The following is a 24,609-nucleotide window of genomic DNA, read 5'->3' as shown; positions in this document are numbered from 1 at the left end:
CTATTTAATGCATGTACGTATAGTGTGTGTACATGTGTGTGTATTTTGGGTCTGTGCGTATATGATGACAGAGTAAAAAAATACATTTTCCCCTCAGGGATTAATTAAGTATATCTTCTTCATCTTCTACTTATTCTTCTTCTTGTGATTGAAAGTAACACATTTATAGTGGTTTATTGCTTTGTATTTGAAGTTGCATTACAGTATGTGCTTTCCAATATTTTACCTGTAGAGGGCAGCATTGGCTGTAAAAATAACTTAGTCACAGGAGTTGTAAGAGGCTTGAAAGATTTTTGTCATCATACCTTGACAATCATCTGTTTATCCTTCTGTCTTTTATTTGTTTTCTTTGTTGATTTCTTTCTCCTTTCAATCTTTCCATCTGTAAATCTCTTTCAACCTTAATGTCACTCTGGACAGATAAATGATTTCAATCTAGAGGAGGAGGCCTACGGCTGGTCTGTTTCCCAGTACCCACAGCGTAAGACGATCCAGGACAAGCTCACACCCTTCCTGCGCCTCTATGAGACGGCCACTGATTTCCTGAACCAGTACGAGCAGTGGCTGCATGGACCGCTCTCGGGTGTGAACCCAGACAAGGTACCAGAATTTGGAAATTCCTTTGTTATGTGAGTGTAGTCATCAAACTATCAGGCACTTAACAATGAATACCTTCATTATAGCTTCAGTGCCGTTAAAAATGCTATCATACAAGTTCTGAACTGTGAGCACTGGGATGTGGCCAGGTCTACTTGTGTTATACAAGGGCTCAGCTCTTCCATGGTGTGAAAGCAAGGGTAAAACTGTTCTGCAGTAAGATATTCTATTAGAGTTGGTGTGGCCATGGTGGGTGCAGAAGCCCATAGATAAAATGTGATTGTCAGCAGTAACAGAGGAATCTGAGAATAATGCTTTGTTTAAAAATCTGTATGCTTTGAAAGCTCTCCCTCCATTCCGTTAAACCTTCAGCTGTTCAGGTTTCATTCACCATAACGCTACAGGATATAAAAAGCTGCCTCTCTTGCACACTGTTTCACACATACACCTACACAGGCATTTATGGATTTCAGTCTTCAAACATACTGTATCTCATAAATCAGTCATATGGCATATCAGTCTTTTTGCTTTGATTTGCTTTGTCCACATTGCATTTATGTAAAATGTGCTATCGCTTGTGAGAGACATTGACGTGTACGTGTGGATAAAAATTCACAAACACACTCGTGTGCTCCAGTGGCCTGCGCCCCACTGTTTGATTGACATCTCCGTTTCTGTCTATATTGATGTGTTAAAGCAGCTCTGACTGGCTCTTTTTATAGCAGCTGCTAGGCAGAGTGAGGTTTTTTTTTTCTCTTCAGCATCTTTTAACAAAAAAAAAGTCATTAAGACAAGATATTAGAGAAACACATGGGAGTATAAAAGATCTCATATTAACAGGATTAAGTAAAATGAAATAAAAGATCAAAATGAGTTAAAAGTGAATAATAAAAAGGAGAGTAAAATATCAGTGCAGTTACAGTGCAGCAGTGTGTAACTGCACTGGTGATACTATCATTGTTATTAAGTACACCTGGGTCTGCCTTTTACACTATTATTTACATATTAGTGTGACATGGCTACTATGAAAAAGGCATATGGTACTCATTTTGGTCTAAGCACCCATCTTTGCTCATACAACTGCCTATCCCAACTGTGTCACCCCTCATTCTCCCAGGGTCTGCATATCAAAGCTTCGTAGTACAAAGACACAGGTGTTTTCATTTGACAGATTAGAGAGGTCTCTTTAGAGCAATGCTCCTTACATGTCCTTACTTGTCCTTTGCTGTCAGTGGTAACTGCACTTCCTCCATTAACTTCATACCCATGTGATATTACTGCTGCTATAACTGACAGTATTACCTCTGTGACTATCAGTGCCACTAACAGTACAGCTGCCTTTACTACAGTTACTAACAATAGTACCTTTGACACTACTACAAACACATATTTTACCTCAGTAACCACTCAGCATAGACAGGGCACAAAGTGTCATACTCTAAAACCACGCCACGAAGGGGAAGACAGTATGCAACTAAGGGCTGCCTGTAGCTAGCGTCTGGTTTCTTGGTTTAGCAGCTTGTTAAAACTCAGATATGGGTTCTTTACCATGTTGGTAGCGCGTCCCACTATACTACATGTTGTTTACTAGTGGATGTTAATGACAAGGAGGCACCTCCTTGAAATAGAAAGTCAGTGGAGAGCAATGAATTGTTCTCCCCTCTGGCGGGGGCATGACTTAAATGCATTCTGTCTCCGAAGTGACCATGATAAACACCATAAGAACCTCCTAGCAACCACCTTGTTCCTCCAATAACCATAAGCATGCACTGCCAACAATTTCACAATTGTTTAAGTTGCTTTCATTATTATTGTAGCAAAATGGTCTGTTTCACCAATTCTCATATGTTTGTTTCTATAATAGTTTCTATTAAATTAAAGAAGTAGTGAATTTGATTTATACACATTATAGTGAGTTACATTAGAATTGAGTGACTGTATATTTACAAAAACATAAAGACAATGACAAACAAACTTTTTGGTGTAATAGACAATTACAAACCGATAGTTTATCTGTTTTTTTCTGGTGTCTTTGTAATGCAAAAACCCACCCATATAGGTAGAAGGGGATGTTGGTAACTACTGGCGTACTCTGTATAAGCTGGAGAAAGGCTTCAGTGATGTACCCAAAGCCCTGAGCATTGCCACCACTATGAAGACTAAGGTGGAGGACTTCAAGGAGCACATTCCTTTGGTACAGGTGAGACCCAACCAGAAAGATTTAGTATCTATAGGAGTCAAAGTAACTTTAATTTCAAATACTTAATACTATTTTTTGTACAACTCCTCCTTCATAGGTACTATGCAACCCAGGGCTATGTAACAGGCACTGGGATGCCATGACGGAGGTGGCCGGCATCTCCCTGCACCCAGCTGATGACCAGGCCTGTGTGGCTAACTACCTATCCATGCACCTGGAAAAGCACCTGAGCAGCTTTGAGGGCATCAGTGAGGCGGCCAGCAAGGAGTACTCCCTGGAGAAGGCCATGGAGAAAATGGCCAGTGAATGGGGTGACATAGAATTCAGCCTCCTGGCCTACCGAGAGACGGGCACCTCCATCCTGTCATCTGTGGATGAAGTGCAGATGCTGCTGGACGATCACATTGTGAAGACACAAACCATGAGGGGCTCACCCTTCATCAAGCCTTTCGAGGTGGAGATACGGTAAGAAATGAGATTTGGCTGAGAATTATTTAGCTTTTTTGAAAGAGCAATTCACTAATGTTATGAAGTAAGTACACATGGTACGGCAAGTTAGAAGCTAAAGTTCACTTTGGTGGTAAATTGACACATTTGGCTAATGATGCCCCAATGTAATGTTCACTCGTTCAGTTCTGTTATCTCCTGTTTGTGCTGGATGATGTTGCAGTGTTTGGTAAAACACTCTTGATATGTGTGTTTTATGGATGCTCTGCTTGTGGACAGGACACACAGACTGAAATATTGCGTACGACAAATATCTGACTACTTTATCTGAAGCTGAAGAAACAAAGTGTTTGTCTGTCTCAGATTTGTAGTTAAGATATTCTTTGTGAAAATTGAAAAACAACAACTGAGCATCATGCATAAATCATTCATTACTATTCTGTTTTCATCTGCCTCTGAGTTCAGTAAATGATGAAATTTCTCTATCCTCTGTAATTTGTGAGATTATTGCAATACTGTGCTGCTGCCAGGCACAGTTTGACACAGGTTCCCTGCAGCTTTTAAAAATGTATTGTGCCATATTTGGCAGGATGCTAAAGCAGCTACTGTAAAGTTTTTTATGAACTTTTTTTTGCAATATCACATAAGTATTTCATAATGCCATTATCCAGCTTTGTGGGTGGGAGAGGATAATACCACAGTGAGGATTAAGAAATCTGTCTGTAAGTAGTGCATTGTACAAGTTTCTCCTAGAGACAATCCCAACTACCTTTTATACTGAGTGTACTAATCATTCATTTAGAGGATGCCTGCCTTTAAATGCAAGATAATATAAATACACATCTTGGATTTCCTAATCCCTTTTACCTTTGAGCTGTCATCATTTTGATTGGTTCACTGTGGACTTCTTGTCCTTCCCCAAAAAGTGGCAAATTATTTTGTAAACCTAGCGAAGTAATATTCGTTAAAGGTGTTTACAGTTGTCTTTTTTGTAAGTCTGTACCCGAGGTGTTTGCAACTTGGTTGCTTTTACAGGTCTCGTAGCCCTTGTTCGGACTGCTGACCCAAATGGTTTATCCAGAATGAATCCAATTGAAAAAAAAAACCACACACATGAGACACATGAAATGGTATTTTTGCAAATCTGATCCAAACCACATTTGGAAACAGTTTGAAATGCGATTCCAATCAGACTTCTACAGATGCATTCAGTGAGGGCCATCTGGACACTCAAATCAGATTTCAAAGTGCCTTTGAACACAACACACAACAGCACCATCAAAACCAGGATGACGGAAGTTCCCCCCGTTAACACCAATACACATAATGATGTGATCATAATCGGATGTAGTTATGCCCCCTCTTATCCCACTTACATGTACTCATCTTCTCATATAGGGAATGGGAGGGCAAGTTGTTGCTCCTCCAAGAAATCCTGGATGAATGGTTAAAGGTGCAGTCCACTTGGCTCTACCTGGAGCCCATATTCAGCTCCCCTGACATCATGAGTCAGATGCCTGAGGAGGGTCGCCGTTTCTCAAATGTTGACAAAACCTGGAGGGACACCATGAAACAAGTTTCACTGGTAAGTTGTTTGATATATTTTTGTTTTGTTGAGATTTTATTATTGCAGCAGAATTCTGTAAAGATAAGGGAGACCATGTTTAATACACAGAACTCTGTGTGGAGGGGCATGAGCAAGAAGATAAGCTTCTCCCTAGGTGGATCAGTAGACGATCATTATCTAAAAAGAGGAATCAGACAGATCTTTTTTTCCAGGGCAGATATGGCCAAGATAAGAGCATTGTATTTGGTTACTGAGAGCTGTAAGGGGAACTCCAGTATATCAAAACAGATGTGTCAAAAATGACCATGAATGGAATTAAGTTTGCAAAAATGTACATTTCAGTGCAGTCTATGAAGTTGAACTTAAAGAATCAAACTCAGCCCCAAATTGCTGTGCATCGAGACATCTAAGTTTGTGGTTGGAAAAAAAGTCGTATCTAGGACTGTTGCTATGGGCAGTCACAGTGCTTTACAGTGGTCAACCATATGCCTGTTATAGTTTCATCTACTTGTCACTGTCATTACAAAGAGGGCTTGCCACCCATGAAGAAAATAAATACCCTTGGAAAATAACAAAAACTGGTTTAACTCTAAATATTTCTGACATACTAGACCTTTAACATTTGTTATCACCAATTCAAAGTTAATTGATTAAACAGCAACAGCCTGGATAGTTTGATGAGAATACACTTCCCAAGCAAAAAAAAAGAAATGAGAGAAAGAAAGGCATCGTGCCAGCCAATTAAATCTTGGTCGAACAGGAACACATTTAGTGTATTGACCGCACAGAGCCATTTCCTCAGAATGGTTGCTATTTTTTAATAATGTCTATTAAACTGGAGTGATAATGATCCTCTTTGGCCATATCACACATTTCAGTAATGGAAAAAAGCAATAGTTGGAAATATTAACATGCTGCAAGCCAGATCAAAAAGTTTGCTGGTTAGCACAAAGCTAGTTTTAATGCTCAGAGGGAGAAAATAAGTTAAAGCTGAAAAGATTCTTCTCATGACTTGAAACAAAATCAAAAATCCTGTGGCTCTACATTCAAGTATGATGTACAGTACACAGTTTAAGCCTGGTATATTACCAGACAGTGTTACCCTTAAAATATATAGTTCTTTACTATAATTAGACCAAATTCAGCCCTCAGCATAAACTGACCAGATGAGGCTAAACATAAACACACAAACATGCACACACAGAGTGACAGCAGAGGTTGAGAATGAAATAAAGAGGAGAACAAGAGGCACAGAGGTATACAGCAGAAGCAGAAAGGAGTACTTAGGTTGAGACAGGCAGGGAAAGAGAGTGCAGAGAGAGGAGGGAATCAGCAGGAAAAGGGGAGAGAGCAAAGACAGAAACAACAGAGCGAGGATAGAAAGGGAGTGTTGCACCAGCATCCTCAAAGAGTTTCCAAAGGGTAATTGGCGTCCTCAGTAGACCTGAAATGAGACACATCAATTTCAGGCAGTGTCCTCCAGAAAGCCCAGCCTGACTGCACCATCAAATAGAAATTATGGATTTTGTCTGGAAGGGGCAGGGCCGTACTGAGCCACAAAGAAAATGAGGTCACCAAGGGACTGGGAGCCTACACACAGAGATGTGCACGTGTACTGTCCGGTCTACTGTGAGCTGTGTACGCAGTGTGATGGAGCATGTTGGCACAAATGTTGCTACAGTAGTTTTTATACTTGCATTTGTGCTTATCCAGCTTAAAATAGGGCCCTGTTTCTGGATTGTATTAAGCTCAGTGAAGTTAACTCAATAGGTAGCCTACTGGTGCTGTATAATTTAATAGATGATTTCATTATACTTATTTTACTTAATTCAAGTATTTTAAGATGGAAATATCAGACAACATGTATAATACTGGTACTTTAGTCCCCCGTCAAACATGAATCCTTTTGTTAAAGGTTCTATATATGAGACTATAAATATTAATATGGCAGTAATGGCATCCTTAGCAGACAATGAAGTCACACTCCCTCTGTGTGTGTTGTAATCCGAGCTTCTCTGTTGTTTGTTTTGGTAGCTGGGTTGGCCATGTGTGCATGTGAGTGCATGTGAGTCCTTACATTAATGTCCCACTGAATAGCTTATTGCCGCCGCTCCGCATTGCGCTCATACTGCGGTTACTGCTGACAAGACCATCCCCGGAATGGCGTCACAGAAACATAATCACCACCCTTGGGTTCCCTCACACGCTAGCACTGTTGGCTCTGTCAGCACTGTTGCTGTTGCTGTTGCTAGCACCATTAGTGACGGTCGCACTGCTAGCTGCTGCCTTTTCGGCTCAGCCACGTTCATGTTTGGTTTTGACGTTAGAGGTGAGAGCTGTGTGCAGGCAAACCCAGCCAGGGTGTCTGGTAGCTAAAACGCATTAAGAACACTTTTACAGTACATGTATTTGAGTTAATATTGATTGATTGATTGTGCATAGTTATGATTTAGCACAGCTAAACAATGACTTTTTCATAACATGTATGATATTACTGCTGAGTATTTGTATTTTGTTAAACTGGTGAGCCTCCACACAGCTGCTTAGTTATCTTAATGGGCTCAGACAGCCAGGAAGGATTTTTCATTGTTACCTGCTGTGTGAATTTAATCAGAAAGTAAATACGCTATTTGATGTTGCCATTTTCTTCCTTAGTATGGTAATTACATAGTTTCAGGGCACTGAAGATTGTCAGTATTGTTCCTGATGAATAGGCAGGAACCTGCTTTACTGTTTAGTAGTGCTGCTTACCATTTCAGAACACTGATCAGCTGCACAGATAAAAGCAGCATGCAAGTGTTCCAATCCTTGTCGTACATTGAGAAATTCTACTTATTTTGCTTTCTATAGTCTTCAAAAACCTTTTTAATTTATTTCAAAGCAAGTTAAAACCTGTTGCCCTCCCACTTGTTGTGTTAGAGTGGGTGAGAGCATGGTTTTCCCTCAAAGCAGGGTGACAGAGCACAACAAGGGAAAAAACATCATTATGCATTAGAATAAGTGTATCATCTTAATTTCAATATTTAAAGTAAATGTGAGCATCAAAACACCCACAGTGTTATATTCCTGAGTGCCACTTACTAAGGTTGACCATTAAGAGGAGTTTGAACTAACTATTTAATACAAGAAAGACATACTTGCCTTAACATTTACCATTACCTGAGATTGTGTGAGAGATGATAGTGCAGTGTTATTGATCATAATTATCAATCATGGAAAGTGAGACTCAGAGCTCACGTACTTTCCACCATCCTGAAACTGCCCTAAAACATTTGGGAGTCTATTAAAACAATCACTTGTAGTGTAGTCTACCTTGTCTCGGCCATCTGACTCAGCAGTGAACACAAGAGCCGCTTGAACATAATAAAATAATTGTTTCAGCTCCACCAGGTTGGTATACTCCTTAAGTATCCCCGGTGGTCATTTGGACACAGCATTTAGAGATTCATAAAAACCTATCCTGCTACTGGAAACGTACTTGCAATAATTTGAAAATTACCTGAGGGTATAACTCTATGAGACTTTTATTTGATTTGAGTTTTTTTTCTACGCCTGACTCGAGTTGAGTTGCTTACTACAAATCTGTTGAAACATTGCAAGGATAATTTAAAGTCTGTTTGAGAACAAAATCAAAACATACTGCTTTACAACTTAATTCTCATGTCCACATATTTTAAGGTATCTCAGCAGATGGGATAGCACTTAATTAAAAACTGGGTTTGTCTATGTAATGTTTATGTATGTTATTACAGGGCAGTACAGAATGTTGGAGAGAAATGTAAACTAGGTTCAGAAACTAGAAAAGTGGCTACTTTTTTTTCCTGGAAGTGTCCTTTAAATACAGATCATTCTGCTAGATGATGATTCACTCTTGTGATTAATACACTGCATAACTAACTTTAATGTATAGAGTCACCAGTAGAATATTCTCTTCATAAAATTAGCAGAAAAAGTAACTTATGTAGTGAGAAATCACTGTGTATGATCCCAAATGATAATAGTGGGCATCCCACATGTAGTTGCCCTCCAGACGTTTAAACACTGTTGGTTTTCAGCCTGTTATTTGTCTAAATGATTTTACAAACAAAATTGGTTATAATTTTTGCATTATTTATCTACCTTTTAAATATTTTCAACTGGAAATGTTCAATAACACAGCTTCAGATTAATATTTTTTCTAAGCAAAGTTATGATTCACACTATGCTCTTCTTCTGCAATCACTAGTTCCTTGCAATGTGTAAAGCTAATGATTCTAATTCCCCATACCATGTAGGCCAGTTACAGGAAAAACACCCCTCCGTATAGGCGTACACTGCATCAACATCTTGACAAAGAACACATCCCTTCATCTCGTCCATGGCATTGATCAGCAGTGCATGAAATTGGAATCATCTCAACTCCATACCACCAACGAACAGTGTGAGGGAAAAAAAAAAAAAACAAAAGGCAGGCTACAGTGCAGCTCTCCTTCCCACATATCACTTCAGGGTTCTTGCCTGTTGACATCAGATCAACCACTGGGAGCTGCTCAAGATCCACTGATCTTCCAGCTCCTTACAGCCTCCATATCTTAACTTCATTTTCTGCCACTTTTTTTTTTTTTTTTTGGATTTTCTGCCTGCTTTAATGTGTCATTTATCTACTCCTGCATGCACAATTGGAGAAAAAACGGGGCCGAATCAATTTAAAATACTTATTTCTTTGAACCTGTTTCTTTTAACTATGCAGCATATCACACCTTTGCCCCCTCTAATGAGCTGAGGAAGGGAGAAACGCTTGGCCATCTGAGCTCATGGAGAAGATGACTGACATATTGTTTTCTAATAGTCTGATGGATTCACCCCGTAATAACACAATAATTGCCAGTAAAAATAGCTCACTTAATATTAAACTCACACTCACAATATTAGACTCACAATCTTGCAGATATAATACTCTGCAGGATGTGCCTTGAACATACAAAACCTTATTTGTCCTGGATCTGTGGTGTGTGTCAGATTCAAACAAAGAAAAACACTCCTTAGGTTATGGTTTTTTCGCCACACAGATTGCAGACTTGCCATATCAGCCGTGGACAATTGCTGTCCCTCATTGAAGCCATCTGTTTGGTGCATAAAAACCACATTATCAAGTGCATAATACATGCATTAGAGCATTGTTATCCCTTCAGTGTGCTCATGAATAGCTTCCCGCTGGCAGACTCTCTATAAAAATAGCCCTGTAATTACATTGTCCTGATGAAATCTATGAAAAGCTAGAATCACAGTTCATCAATCAGACACCCTTAGCCAGTATAACTCTTTGGTGCACTGAAGTCAAAGCTTGATCATTTGATTCAGCTTTTAAAGTGAGTTTCAGTTACACAAAATCAAAAGATCTAAATGGTTTTAATCTCTCATTCATACTATTTGTTTATCACTTGTATTATGGTGAGACCAGAGGGGGAAAACTCACTCTGGCATGAGTCAACAGCTTTAGCTCCCACTTCAGTCATCATGAGAAATCAATAGCAAATCATCAGAAATTAGAAATAATTATTATCCCATTCTAGATACTCTTTGTGGTTGTGGTTTCAATCTCAACTTGATTAAACGTAACTTTATAGTGGCTGCGCCTCCTTTAAATGGACAATGGTCCTGCCGGGATAAAAACCAGAAGTTGTGCCAAGTGAAAGCAATGCAATAACGTACATCCCTCTTTTTTTCTGCTTTTCCAACAGCATTGCTTATAGATGTTTCCAGAGCATATGTTTCTGTAAATTTTTTGATAATGCAGACTGCCCGACATTGAATACCTGCTGTGTACTTTTTTCTTTCTTAATAACATCATTGTATAGAGTGGTGCAGGGATGATGTTTTATTTGTAGGGCCAACCTGGAAGTTAGTGTTGCCATGGTTCCTTAGACAAAAAGTCAATGGGATTTTCTTTCATTGCATTATTGCAGAAAAAAGGGTCTGTGGCAAACAAAAGTTTATCAGACTTAGAAGTTTTGTTTGGTAAGAGAGTCTTCATTGTCATGGTTTTTGAAGCTTAAATGGACTCACCATAAGTTAAAAAGCTATCATTAGGATAAGGATAGTCAACTTGCTTTGCCCAGGGGCCAGTTTTGCAAAATGACAGGAGGCCAGGGGCCAGTTCATAGACAAACAGTAATAATTAGTATATAAAGAATTAGCCCAGACTACTGTTGGAGATCCTTGGATCCTTCTCTGGCACTTTTTGTTTGATAGATAAGCTCTATTTGGTCCACAGCACCCTATTGTGGGCCAGATTTGGCCCACAGGCCTTAAGTTGAGTATCACAGCAACAGAAATCAATGACATCCCGTTCGCATGATTTCAATGTTGCCATAATAACCAGGCTGTAAAGCAGTTTTCAGCATCATGACATGCTATAGTCCCATTTAGCCGCTTGTTAGCAGCCACTTCTTTTAGGACACGTAAAAGCCTCAAATTTCACAAGTAAGGTATTTACTGACGTACTTTATGTTGTGGAGCAAAGTGTGAAAATCTCTTTAAGTTTCTGTTAACCACTGACCTTATGTTAGGCATCTAACAAAGAAACCCATTCAGAAAACTCATTGAGTGCAAAAATACTAACTCAATTTACTGTATTGTATAGCGCGCCGCATATTTTTTATTGTTGATTCACAGCTTTACTTATGTTCTGTAAAGACATATTATTGATCCGTAGATGGTTTTGTCTGAACATTTCACGTTGCATGTTGCTAGGAGATGTGAAAATTCTCATCCAGCAAAAACAGACTCAAGGCAAATTGTTCATCAAACAAAGATGAAAGTACACCATCCTTTTTGTGGGCTAGCTATTCAACTATATCAGCTGTTTCCCTTACAGCTCATATTGTTTCCATTTGCAAAAGCTAGAAACCATGTTGACAGGTGTTGCATCTTTCAGAAGACTGGTGTTATTTCTGGCAGGGTGAAATTGTCTGTAAATGAAAACTTCATAGGCAGACTGGGTTGGTGATGATTAAGAAGGGATCAGAACAAAGATAGTTTTTCATGTTTTTGACATGAGGAGCAATAAAAGGCAGAGATGGCATGTTCTTAATGTTACTCCATGTTTTTCACTTTGGCTCCATACTAGCTTGGCATTTTGCTCCTTCCTGCATTTTATTTCATTCCATTCAGAGGATGATATCAGGCTGTGCGCTTCATTTTTAGAATCGCCAACGTGTTCATGTGAGCAGGTCCAGGCATCTGCCGTCCAACCTTGAAGATTAGATAGACTTTTTTTATTTAGGCACTTCCTGGGGGTGACAATCCTACAGGATATTGAGTTAGTGTATAGATGAGATGATATCAGAGCTGAAATATTTCATAGGTGCGAGACAGGCCTCGGGTGAAATCTCTATTACAGTCCCATCATAGTTTTTTTTTTAGGGTGCTGTGTGACAAGTGGGCCTCACTGTGGAACATGGATTGGATGTTGCTAAAGGAAGATATTGCAGTGTTTTAGTGTTGCCTTCAAGGCAGCAGTGACAGCAATGCACTGCCGGAAAAAAAAAAGAATGCAACAAACCATCTTCCTGTCACGTTTCCTCAATGAACAAAAAGTTACAATATATTGCAAATGCTTTTGTGCAATACATGTGGGCGGCTTTGCAAAGGAGGTAGTAGTCATGGTGCAAAATTTGGGATGGAGATAGCAATCTTGAGTGCTCCATTAGAAAAAACTTTATGGTCCAAAGAGGCCAAGGAAACTCAGAGAAAACTCTGCAGTGGGTTGTTATCAGCTGTTTTCAACTTACCACTGTGAAACTGTTAATCAGGAAGTGTGAACTTAAATTGAGCGGACCTGAAATTGTCAAAAGGTGAACGTATTTTGAATGTACTATATGTCCATCATGACTTTGTGCTGTTGGAGATGGCTAATGCCGGTGGAAGACCACAGAAATTACTGTTGAAGTAAATTGAAAATACTGTACTCTAACACTATCTCTCCTGTCTGTGTTAGGATAAGCATGTGTTGGCAGTGATCGCCATCGATAAGATGTTAGAGAGGCTGAAAACATCCAATGACCTTCTGGAGATGATACTCAAAGGTCTCAATAACTACCTGGAGAAGAAGCGTCTCTACTTCCCACGGTTCTTCTTCCTGTCCAATGAGGAGCTGCTGGAAATCCTCTCTGAGACCAAAGACCCCACAAAGTAAATATTCTAATTATCATTATCCCTGATTACAGTTGATAGCATCTGTAGTTGTGTATAGTTGAACTAAACCTAGTGATCATGATGAGCAGGACCCATCTCAGGGTACTGCACAAGTCTGATTTTCAAGACCCATCCCCAAACCAGAACCGTGGCATGCAATACTGCATCCTCCTTGCCATCTGCCATATGACCAATAAGTTTTGCAAACCAACTGGACCTGCTGCAACAAGATCCCTGGCCTGACCCGAACCACAAATCCTATAATAACCATATGCTGTTAAATAAATTAGGTTACCCAGCTTATTTAAAGTGATAATAAGGGGACATTTCATACATGGGAAAATTAGTTCAGATATTTTAAAACAAAGGTAATTCAGGAAACACAATTTAAATGAATATTCTTTGCTTATTTTCATAATATTGAGCAGCACATCTCCATGATTAATGTGCCTGTTACTGACACACCTGATTGAAGTGGCTCTCATATTTGAGCTGGCGCAGTAGACAGAGCCTACACACAAGGTCAGCAATCAGAGGATTAAAACATTAAATTAAATTGTTATTCTTTTCATTTCATTTTCATATATTTATGAACCAACACCCACAGTTGACCCACTCGTCCTTTTTTTCCAACCAGAACCAAACCTAGAAATAAAATTAAGACAAAATACCACCTGCAAATCGCCTTATCAGGACTCTGGCTCACCTAATCAAAACTAGTATACAGACAATGATAATAAACTTAGAATCTGTTTACACCTGGTATTAACATGCATCCTGGGTGATCTGATTCTAAGTCGACAACTCCAAGTACAGGTGTAAGTGCACCCAATGCGCCCTCAATACGTCTTGAGTTGCGTATTACTTAGACCACATTCGGAGGTGGTCCCCTGCATATGGCCACATTTTTTCAACAGTGTGGGCACTAATGTGTCCTGGGCCACACTGTAGCACAGCCCACTTGGTTGGCGTCCTTGCTTATCTGACTCTCTGCCTGAAGGACCGTCCAAAGGGTGTCAGGGGGGACCACAGCCACCCTGATACAATGCAGCCCCCTCTTCACAAAAATATTCCAATATAATTGAAAACATCTGTGTGGTGTTTATAAACTTGTGCAGGCTTGCTCTCAGTACGTTTGTTCCTTATAATCAGTGTTCTTCTTTAAATTAAAGCTGTGTATTTGTATTTTTAAGGAAAATGACAACCAGCCTGTTTGAAGGGCAGTGAGTTTGTATATACAGATATATAACACATGAAAACAGGATTATTGTGAAACTCATGAAAAACAAACAAAAAATCAACCCAAAGTATGTCAGCGTGCGATTCCTTAACTCTCATATCGACATAGTTTTCAAGTAGTCTAGAGTGTGTGAAATTCAGTTTCTGGTTTTGGTCTGCCACTCCAAGATTTTCAGAGACCCAATCTGACCTAGCCTGGCATTGCCAGACCCAATTCGCAAAATGTGAATGGGTCTGGACACGGACTGTACATTTCCTCTATTCCCCGAGGGGCGATATCAAGGGCTGTCACTCAAAGTGCCCCTTCACGCAATTGGAAAGACGGAAAACCAATCAGAGTAAACGAAACGTGTGATGTAGGCTAGCACAACGCCACTGTAAACAGACCAGCATGCTGCAGTGGAGATTAGCTGTGATGATGTCTGGGAAAGAGTGTTGCCGTCTTTGCGGATTTCCTCCTCACTGTGGACTCCAAGTTGCATGGCTGTGATTCCCAGCTTGGTCGCTTCCCTGACCTGCTCCTCCATGAGAGCAACTAGCGGAGAAACAACAATAGCCACTGGGTTTTCACTGAGTCCCATCTTTTTTCCGATCAACCGAGCCAGTTGGTAAATTAAACTTTTACCAAACCCCGTAGGAAGGACGGCAAACACATCCTTGTTTCAATAAAAGCTTTCAGTGCAGCCGTTTGCTCTGCTTTTAAAGAAAATGTACATTCCAGTTCGTTCAACACATTTACCATAGCAGTTTCAAAATCAGTAGCCATGTTGGTTGCGGTTGGTTATGAAATGCATTCACTCCGCTCCTCAAATAACCCGCCACAAAGTAATAAACGGTTGTGATTGGCCCAGTAAGCTTTTACCAATGCCAGAATGTGCCTTTATGATTGCATGGCCAGACTGATTTGTGGAGCGAAATAGAATATGAGCTTGCAAGATTAGGATGGTTTCACCAGGCTACATCTGACCACCCCTCTGAAAACTTTCCAGAGATGCCGTAGGTGCAAGGAGCAAATTTAGAATTGAAAACCTATTTAAAAGAGTTGTGGCCTTTAAGAAACTGATGTTAGAGCTATAAAATATACAGCTAACTACAACGCGTACTCAGCCCCCACAGATGTTTCCCCAGAAGCCAAGTCCTTACTGATAACTTACCCTTGTCTCATTTCACCCAGGGCATCTGGTTAATAATGAATGTGATTCCAGACAAAAGATGTTCTAGCCCCTTACACTCATCCTGCATTTCTATTTCTCGCTTCGTTTTCACTCTACTATCCCTTTATTCTCTCTTTGGCTTGTGGGAATTGTCATCACATCAGTACAGATGCACACAGTCATGACCTTCTGTAAAGAAGGGATTTGTGCAGTGGTGGGGGTGTTGGCAGGGCAGTGTAATATTGGGAGAGTGCTAGTTTGATTTTTCCAGAATTTGAATCATTGGTCTCTGAATGCAATGCAATACCAACAAAAGGGCCTGCTTTTATTTCAGGGATATAGAGAAAGCGAGATAGCCTAATGTCAAAGTTTTAATGCTTTAACACTGAAACACTTGTTCCTGTTTTCCCTGAATGTTCTGTGCACAGCGAGAACAAGCAGCAGAAACATAGAGATATAAAGCAGTGTAGAAATAGAGGAAAGACTTTGTTTACTGTGTGACATTCAAGAAGAGTTACTAACAATAATATGGACTTCAGCAAACATTGCACTTAAGTTGCTGTGACATTACTCAGGACCAAGGACAATAACGGGTTTTGCAGCGGCAAAAGTCATAGGACGTGATATGAATGCAAATGAAAATGTTGGTGAATAAGTAGAGATAGAAACAACTTCTGGAGGCTTTTAGGGGTGCAGCTGCATTGTATCAAAATCCCCTAACTAAACTCTGAGATATATTCTAATAAAGTCAGTCCTTAAATGTTACTAAAAATCCTAATTATATTATAAAATCACTGACAGTGAGTAACCCTAAGTAATTCGATGACTTTTTTAAGAGTAACCTCACGCTAAAATTACTGTTAAAATTCATTTGTGGCCTTGGAAATAGTTGGAGATGCAGCCATGCTCGAGGGCAATAGTCCTATAACATGGAGCCTGATTTTCAAAGAGGAAGACTGGGATCATGAACTGTAAAACCGTATTGGAGATTTTAGACACAGTTCTTCCCATGCTTCATATCTCCAGTCTTTCATTTTTTTAAACTTACACAGGAGGGGGACATGAGTTCAAGCTGAGTGCATCATTACTCTTTCATGTAATAAATGTTAAATCATTATCTGTGGAAAAAACTGCATGCACACTCTGCACAAACTGTGGACTAATGAACCACCCTCATTCTAGGGGTTACCTATGACAACAAAAAGCGAGTTAAGCTTGGGCAATTATGGGGCCACTTGAAATATTGGCATTGCTTTAAATGGAAATAGATCTGTGCTGCAGTTGTGCCTGTTCATATTGGTAAGCCCATGAAATGTCCACATGATGTCACTTACAGTACAGTGGGAAGGGCCAGTGTGTGACAGTAGGTCAGATGAAGTATAGACAGTAGACAATATGTGATTAATTTCATTGTCTTGCCTTACTCTCCTCCAGAGTGCAGCCCCACCTGAAGAAGTGCTTTGAAGGCATCGCCAGTGTTGTGTTCACTGATGTTCTGGACATCACCCACATGAAGAGCAGTGAGGGTGAAATGGTGCAGCTGCTGGATATTATTTCCACCTCCAAAGCCAGGGGCCAGGTGGAGAAGTGGCTTCTGGAACTTGAGAATGGCATGATTGCCTCTCTGCATAAGGTGTTGTGTGGATTGTTATTACCTCTGTCAAGGAGGTTATGTTTGGTTTGTTTGTCTGTTTGTGAGCAGGATTATGGAAATACTGCACCCTACTAGCCCAATTTTATGAAAACCAGCCAGTAGGGTGTAGTATTGGATCCGAATAATGGGGCAAATACACAAATTATTTTTCTGTTGCGTTAACATTGCAAGATAGGGTATTTGGCGACAGTGGAATAAATGTCGTACATCTTACAATCCAATAGATAGTAGTTGAGTTCAATAGTGACAAAACACAGCCAGTTGTAGAGATACTTTGACTCCATATCACGTCCATATTCATGGGTACCAGTCATCCTTTGGATAGACCACACATGTAGCTGCTCAAACTTCATACAGAAAGCAGACATTATGGAGCATACAGTGGGTTTATGGTAACTGGTACAATTATAGCACGGCCACAATTGTAAAAGCACTTTTTCTAAAGCAAAGCTATGGAAACATAAATACAGACATATCATACAAAAAAATTAGGACTGGGCAATATGGCCTCAAAATAAAATATTTTTTCCACACCTGTTTTGTGATTTTAATTTATTTATGATTTTTTTCAACTGTAAATATGGGCACCATATCTTCTGCCTGGGCCCCTTCTTCTCATATGAGATGCTATGGTAAAATGATTCCACTAATGTTTACTTTTTTAGACTTTCTTGTGCAGCTTGCAGTACCACACACTCCTCCCACTGCTTGCATACCTCTGCTTGAGATCCTGGAATAAATTAGTCGTGTTGTTGCTTTTAGTTGCTAAAGAATTTAGATAAACTTTACAGAGAATGGTCGTTTGCTCAGGGTCAGACACTGCAAAACTAAACCACAACCAGACAACTGGGGAGACAGTGACAGAGGAGTTACTATTAACATACGTACATAAATGGACAGCTCAGATGATGAGGGCTCAGCCAAGCACACCCATGTTTTTACATAATTCTAAATTTGGAAATATATCCAGACATATTTAGTGGTTGCACTTGCAGATTTGCATATCATAGAAGACTGGAGTTTTAGCCTTGCTGGAGTTCTGTGTTTTTGTGAGTGCCATTCTAATTGCACCTAAGTTTAAGCTTTGTTTTAAGCTTCACTCATAAACACAAAGAAATGAATGCATGTTTTTTCTTTGTGATGTTCAAATAAGATTTTAATACACTTGAGCTGAGCCATCACATCTGAAGCTTCTCTCCGTATGCTTTCTAATCTTCCCTGACACAGGTACGTTAAGTTAAAGCCTCTGTCCCTCTTCTGGTGCATTGTAGGTAATTGGGGAGGCAATCAAGGCGTACCCCAATGAGTTGAGGATCGACTGGGTGCGTGCTTGGCCAGGCCAGACTGTGCTCTGCGTCTCACAGGTTTACTGGACGAAGGATATTCATGAAGCCATCAATTCAGGACAGAAAGTGAGTAACTGTTCTTTTTTTTCTTTTTCTTTTTTTTTTTTTTTACATCCATTACATATTTTGAATTATATTTTATCATTCCTTGGTATAAGGCACTTTTTTATTGTTGCCTGGGATCTTTCATACAGAAGATCACTTCCAGTTAGCCCAGGTTTGTGCCTCTCGTGTACAGTATTGTCTTAACACTTGAGTCCCAGAGCTGAGCATCTATTTTATTTTAAGATTCAACACTTTGAAATCTCTTTGAAAAACCCACCAGGTCTTTTAACAAGACTTGCTGGGTTTTGGAGGCATTTCAAGAGTCCTCAAAGACTCTTGTAACCATCTGGATCGAAAAATAGCCCTTCCACTGGACACTTTTTCATTTTTCATTTTGGTTCAAATAATCCAAATCATGTTTGAACATCTTTTTCTATTTTTTTGTCACAGATGGATTTAACCCGCATAGTTACTAATTCTACTAAAGAGCAAAGCAAACCAGCATGTTTTCCTGAAACACATCATACACAATGTGCTCTGAAGTTCTATGATGTCTATATCAAAGCTGTAACCATGGCAACAGCTAGCATCTGAAATACTTAATCTACAGTATGCTGTGAAGTTGTATGTCAGTATCAAAATTGTAACTATGGCAACATAGGCTGTGATGTATGTCATGCCAGATGGAGTTTAAGAAACAACCTAAAAAGATTCACAAGGTTCTCAAGATGAGGTCAACAAAGTCTGATTACTCTTGAATAAATTGTTTTATAAATGACCTTACAATGAATGTGTGATTGTCATTTATGACTTACCTTGTGGCGACCAAGCTGCCATCTATTTCAGTTACAGTTGAGGTTTAAACACACAGGCTGAGGTGGATAGGGGAAAAGTTGTTGGTCTGAATGAGAATTACAAACTGTGTTAAAGCTGTCACATTAAATGAAGAGCACCTATATCTCATAAGATGACAAATCTTATGAAGTTGGACTGGAAAACCCCTTTGTATCACAGGTTATATTTTTCTTTTAATATCCTCTAAGACAGCCAGCGATGCACTTATAAGACAGTGATGGACTTAGTAGTTGTTGCAGGGATCAAACTTGTGACCTTCAGTTAATAGATGGGGTCTTGATAGCATCCTCTCCGGCATGCTCTGCCATCTATTTAATCATGCCTTTCTCTCCCCTCAGGCCTTAGACGCCTACCTGGAGCAGAACAACAGACAGATTGACGACATCGTGGCACTTGTACGTGGCAAGCTATCCAAGCAGAACCGGGTGACCCTGGGAGCTCTTGTCGTGCTGGATGTCCACGCCAGGGATGTGCTTGCTGCACTGGTGCAAAAGGGAATAAGTGACGAGAATGACTTTGAGTGGCTTAGCCAACTGCGCTACTACTGGGTGGTATGTAAAAGGGGCAGTTAGGGGATTAATGTCAACTTATAATACATACTCGACAAATGACTTCTGAACTCATACCCTCTGCAGGAGAACAACCTCCAGACCAAGATGATTAATGCCGGTTTGCCTTATGGTTATGAATACCTGGGCAACACTCCACGTCTGGTCATTACGCCACTTACTGATCGCTGCTACCGGTAAAGCTACTACACAAGCGCCCTCAGTGGTTCACTGTCTGTCTTTTTCTAAAGCTTATAGTTTGAGATGCTTGCAGATAAAAGCCTTGTGTGTCTACAAATCCCAAGTTGGAGACAGACATTTATCCCTTTGCTATTAATCCCCCAACTACCTTCTTATTCTGTGTACAAGAACTCTTCATGTCCTGTTTTAGATGCTTAATTCGTTTTGTGTCCATCCTCTTATTATTCTCATCTTAAACAGACAGTATATCGTTGCTGAGCCACTGGGAGTTCTTCCTTACTGTGTTGCCGGAAATAATTGATGTTCATCAGACCTGTTTGTTTGTGCACGGTACTCCCCAGCTAGCCACAAGGGCAGTTTGCCAAGTTGTTAAAGATGACTGTTAGAACTTGGCTGACTTCAGTCTTTATGAGACAAGGGTGACTTTATCTGCTTTGGATGTGAATGGCCGTTTATTGATCATTTGCATAGGATTAAAATTTTTACTTTATTTAACCTTTATTTAACCAGGATAGGTCCCATTGAGATTTTTTTTTGAGATAGTCCTGGCCAAGATATGCAGCAGCACAAGATAAAAACAAGTGATAGTAAACAGACACAAAACAGAAGAACAGACAGCGCTACAATATAAAACATCCCAATCAACAAAGTGGAGTACATGGCATGTAGGGCTTTTTTAAGTGTCAGTTGATCGGTTGATTTTTTTTCTTGATTTATTGACTCAAATGTCAGAAAATAGCAAAACATGTCAATCAGTGTTTCCCAAAGGATGACATTCTCAAACATCTTGTTTTGTCCACAACCCAGAGATATTCAGTTACCTTACATAAAGGAGTAAAGAAAAAAAAAACTACAAAATATTTCTGTTTAACAAGCTGGAATAAAAGAATTTAGACTTTTTGTTCTCCAAATCAAACAGATTAATGGATTATTTAATTAGTTGGGGAATGATTTAATACTTGATTATAAGCAATCGTTGCAGCTCTAAGGTCAGATATCCAAAATTTTATTTTAATCACTGACACCAGAATTATTCTATCACCAGGTCTTTCCAAAATGGATTTAAAATCATTCGCAAATATCAGAGCTTGGACTTAAAAAAAAAAAAAAAAAAATTATATATATATATATATATATATATATATATATATATGTATATATATATATATTACATAAGCTTTCTCCTGTCTGTTCCTCCTTTTTTTAGCACATTGTTTGGTGCCCTCCATCTCCATTTGGGCGGGGCCCCTGAGGGCCCAGCTGGTACAGGAAAAACAGAGACAACCAAAGACTTGGCCAAAGCTGTGGCCAAACAGTGTGTGGTCTTTAACTGCTCAGATGGACTGGACTACATCGCTTTGGGCAAGTTCTTCAAAGTGAGTACAACTCTCTTAACATCACTTGAACTTGCTTGCTGCATGGGTAATCCAAACTAAGAATCTTATTTCCTTCACACTAACTGTAATAACTAGTTTCACTAATCAGGAAATGTTCCTAGAGGCTGTTGCCTTCTTCTTTAAGATGGAGGTGTGAAGGAACAGATACTTCCACCCACAGACTGTATTTAAATATGGACAACATGACAGCTCCCCAAAATATGGTCAGAACATCTTGATTGCCCCGTGTTAGCGGTATGGGTAAACTAAAAACTCAAATTACAATTCAAACACATTCTTCCTAAAGATGGTTTCTGCCATTTTATGTATCACTGATGTACCAATGCAAGATGGCAGCACCCATATTTGAAATATTTTTGCTTCATTTTCGTACAGTAGGAGGACATGGTGTGTGTCATCCATCCTTATACACAGTCTATGCTCCCACCTTAAAATATAGCCTACCAGGAAAGAGTCAGATAATACAAGGGGACACAGAATTTGATTTCTCTCCCATTCGTATGTCCTTCAGTCCCAGAATGGCTTACAGACATCTAAATGTCAGTGTCAATGCTCCTCTACAACCTGTACAAATAAAATGCAATGCGGTAGTGCAGCTGTGTTTTCCAACCATTATACATATACAGTATGCAGTGTATTTCACATGTATATTGCTGCTGTCACAATTTCCTGTTGTTCGGTCATGTGATTATAGTTATGTGTGTGTTTTGAATGTGGGAAGCCACACACAAAATGATGGTGAGTCCTATTTTTGTTTACACTGGAATTACTTACACCCTGATGAAATTTCCTCCCACTTGCCATACTGAAATAGCTCTCACATACTCAGGCAAAACTTGCTCATACATACTATTTAAATATGTATTAATAAATTGTGTGTGTGTTGATGTGTGCTTGTGTGTGTCTGCGTGTGCCAATATGTGTGTGGCCAGGGCCTTTTGTCTTGCGGAGCTTGGGCCTGCTTTGATGAGTTTAACCGCATTGACTTGGAGGTGCTGTCTGTGGTCGCTCAACAGATTCTCACCATACAGAGAGGTTTGTGCTGTTTTTTTCTATTCTTTCTTTCTTTTTCTTTTTTTTTTTGACATTTTTGCTTTCTTTCCCTTTGGTCTTTGCATAGCTGGCAGTATACCAGAAACACATTTGGTGTGTTTTCACCAGTAAAAAAAAAGGCAGGTTTTGGACTACAAAGAGATGCAACACAGAGCTGGGGCAATTTGTGTAGGCTGGCCAGCAGAACTTCAAGCACTGCTTTGTTCAACGCAGAACAGCAGCGTGTCCCATGTGTCCTACGGCCGTCGAATGTCTTGTGTCATAAGAAGAGAGAGCCAAAGGGGTGTACTGATTGTTGGTAGCTCAAAACTAAAGTCTGAAAATGCTAATAGGTTTCTGTCGCTTAAATGCTGCTGAAAACTATTTTTCAGAGGTTTTTTTAGACCTGGAGTTTGTCTTTGTCTGAATCATGGTTTCAGGGTGTTGTATGTTGTACCAGTTGTGAAGACGTCTCAAGCAAATTAGTGATTTTGTGCAAAATGAAACAGACTTGACTTATCCAACCTAAGCTGTATGTTGTGGCTCTAACGGGCACGTGCTTTTCACATCTACTGACATGGCAGACATGGCACCTACGGATATGCTCCTTAGGGTGTGCTCATTACAAAAAAGTGTCCAAAGAAACTGCAAAAACAAGCCGATCTATTTGTCTTTAATGGTGCAAATGTCTTGCTACTAATATTCTCTTTACCTCTGTCTTCATCAGAGTCAAAAGGCACAAAGGACATTTAAATACATACTGTATGTAATTGCATCTGTGTGTCCAGGAATTGCTGCCCACGCCGAGATGCTGATGTTTGAAGGGACAGAGCTAAAACTGGACCCCTCATGTGCTGTTTTCATTACTATGAACCCTGGCTATGCTGGACGCTCTGAGCTACCAGACAATCTCAAGGTGCAGTATCAGTTCTGTCAGTGTCTTAGATGTTCTTTTTGTTTTAAATGTCTAGTGGGTAGACTGTATAAAAGAAGTGGATGTAGCCTTCTCGTGTTAAAAGTGAAGCTAATGTGGAGGTGCATTAAACCTTTTTTTCCTTGTTCAGTTATTGTGCCTATGTCCAAACATTACTGATGTAAACAGTGGCTAAAGTAAAACTTAAAGAATGTAAAAAAAAAAAAAAATAGATTGATTTAGAAATTAAAAACCTTTCTCCACTCAGAAAAAGTGTCTCTTTACACCAGGCTCTGTTCAGGACTGTGGCTATGATGGTACCAGACTATGCCATGATCGCAGAGATTGTGCTCTACTCGTGTGGTTTTGTGACCGCGCGGCCCCTGTCTGTGAAAATTGTGGCCACTTATCGACTCTGTTCGGAGCAGCTGTCCTCACAACATCACTACGACTATGGGATGAGGGCTGTCAAGTCCGTGTTGACTGCTGCCGGAAACCTCAAGGTACCTTAACACAGATTCATGTCAATATGATGGGATTTATTTGTTCATTTACCAAAATATTTTCCCACAAAATTCAGTTACTCTTAACTATAGTGCCATTGTGGAAGTTTTGAGAGTCACAGTCTCTGATCATTAAACTTATGCCTACCTAATACTTTTCAAAGACTAAAGTCTGACACCCTCTCACATCTGAAGACAATGTGAGTCTTTAGTCACACAATATGAGATTTTGTAAAGACTGGGGATCTTGCATGGTCACTATTTGCAACACTACAACAAGATTCTTTTTGAGATTATTTCCCACCCTGCTCCTGGTGAAAACTTTTACACCAAACCCCCTTTATGAAATATTAGGGATGTAATGATACCAGAAACTCACGATACGATATTATCACGATAAAGAGTCCACGATACGATATATATCACGATATTTATACAAGGGGAAAAAAGAGAAAATTTATTGTTAAAAATAGCTATTTATTCAAAAATAGTGCATGCACACTGTACAGCATGTTATTTTTAACTTGGAACCGTATCATAAACAAATCAACGCACAGTTGAACATGTGCTTTCATTTCCCCCCTATTACTACTAGGCAGGCAGACATTAAAGTGCCATAACAAAGTCATGTCAATTAAAACTATAGTGACAGAATATGAAAATGGAAACATTCAGTATTTTTTAACCTACTCTGAACAAAAGTAGTGTAGTACTATTACTAGAAAGTCATCTGAAT

General features: G+C 39.6%; 1 protein-coding gene across 1 annotated transcript in view; it reads left to right on the top strand.

The window, feature by feature from the left end:
• The window catches only part of dnah7 (dynein, axonemal, heavy chain 7), a 94,031-nt gene that overhangs the window by 10,933 nt on the left and 58,489 nt on the right, over positions 1–24,609 (top strand). Inside the window, exons 16-28 of the mRNA XM_033612856.2 lie at positions 421–600; positions 2,657–2,797; positions 2,895–3,262; positions 4,643–4,829; positions 12,790–12,983; positions 16,814–17,012; positions 18,305–18,445; positions 19,618–19,830; positions 19,915–20,024; positions 21,236–21,404; positions 22,358–22,460; positions 23,246–23,373; positions 23,661–23,873. Of these exons, the coding sequence (XP_033468747.2) occupies positions 421–600; positions 2,657–2,797; positions 2,895–3,262; positions 4,643–4,829; positions 12,790–12,983; positions 16,814–17,012; positions 18,305–18,445; positions 19,618–19,830; positions 19,915–20,024; positions 21,236–21,404; positions 22,358–22,460; positions 23,246–23,373; positions 23,661–23,873 (2,346 nt within the window). The remainder of the gene's footprint in view (positions 1–420; positions 601–2,656; positions 2,798–2,894; positions 3,263–4,642; positions 4,830–12,789; positions 12,984–16,813; positions 17,013–18,304; positions 18,446–19,617; positions 19,831–19,914; positions 20,025–21,235; positions 21,405–22,357; positions 22,461–23,245; positions 23,374–23,660; positions 23,874–24,609) is intronic.

The sequence above is a fragment of the Epinephelus lanceolatus genome, chromosome 14 (assembly GCF_041903045.1).
Source record: "Epinephelus lanceolatus isolate andai-2023 chromosome 14, ASM4190304v1, whole genome shotgun sequence".
Classification (NCBI taxonomy): domain Eukaryota; kingdom Metazoa; phylum Chordata; class Actinopteri; order Perciformes; family Serranidae; genus Epinephelus; species Epinephelus lanceolatus.
Note: the sequence above shows the minus strand (reverse complement) of the source record. Positions and strands in the feature narration are given on the sequence as shown.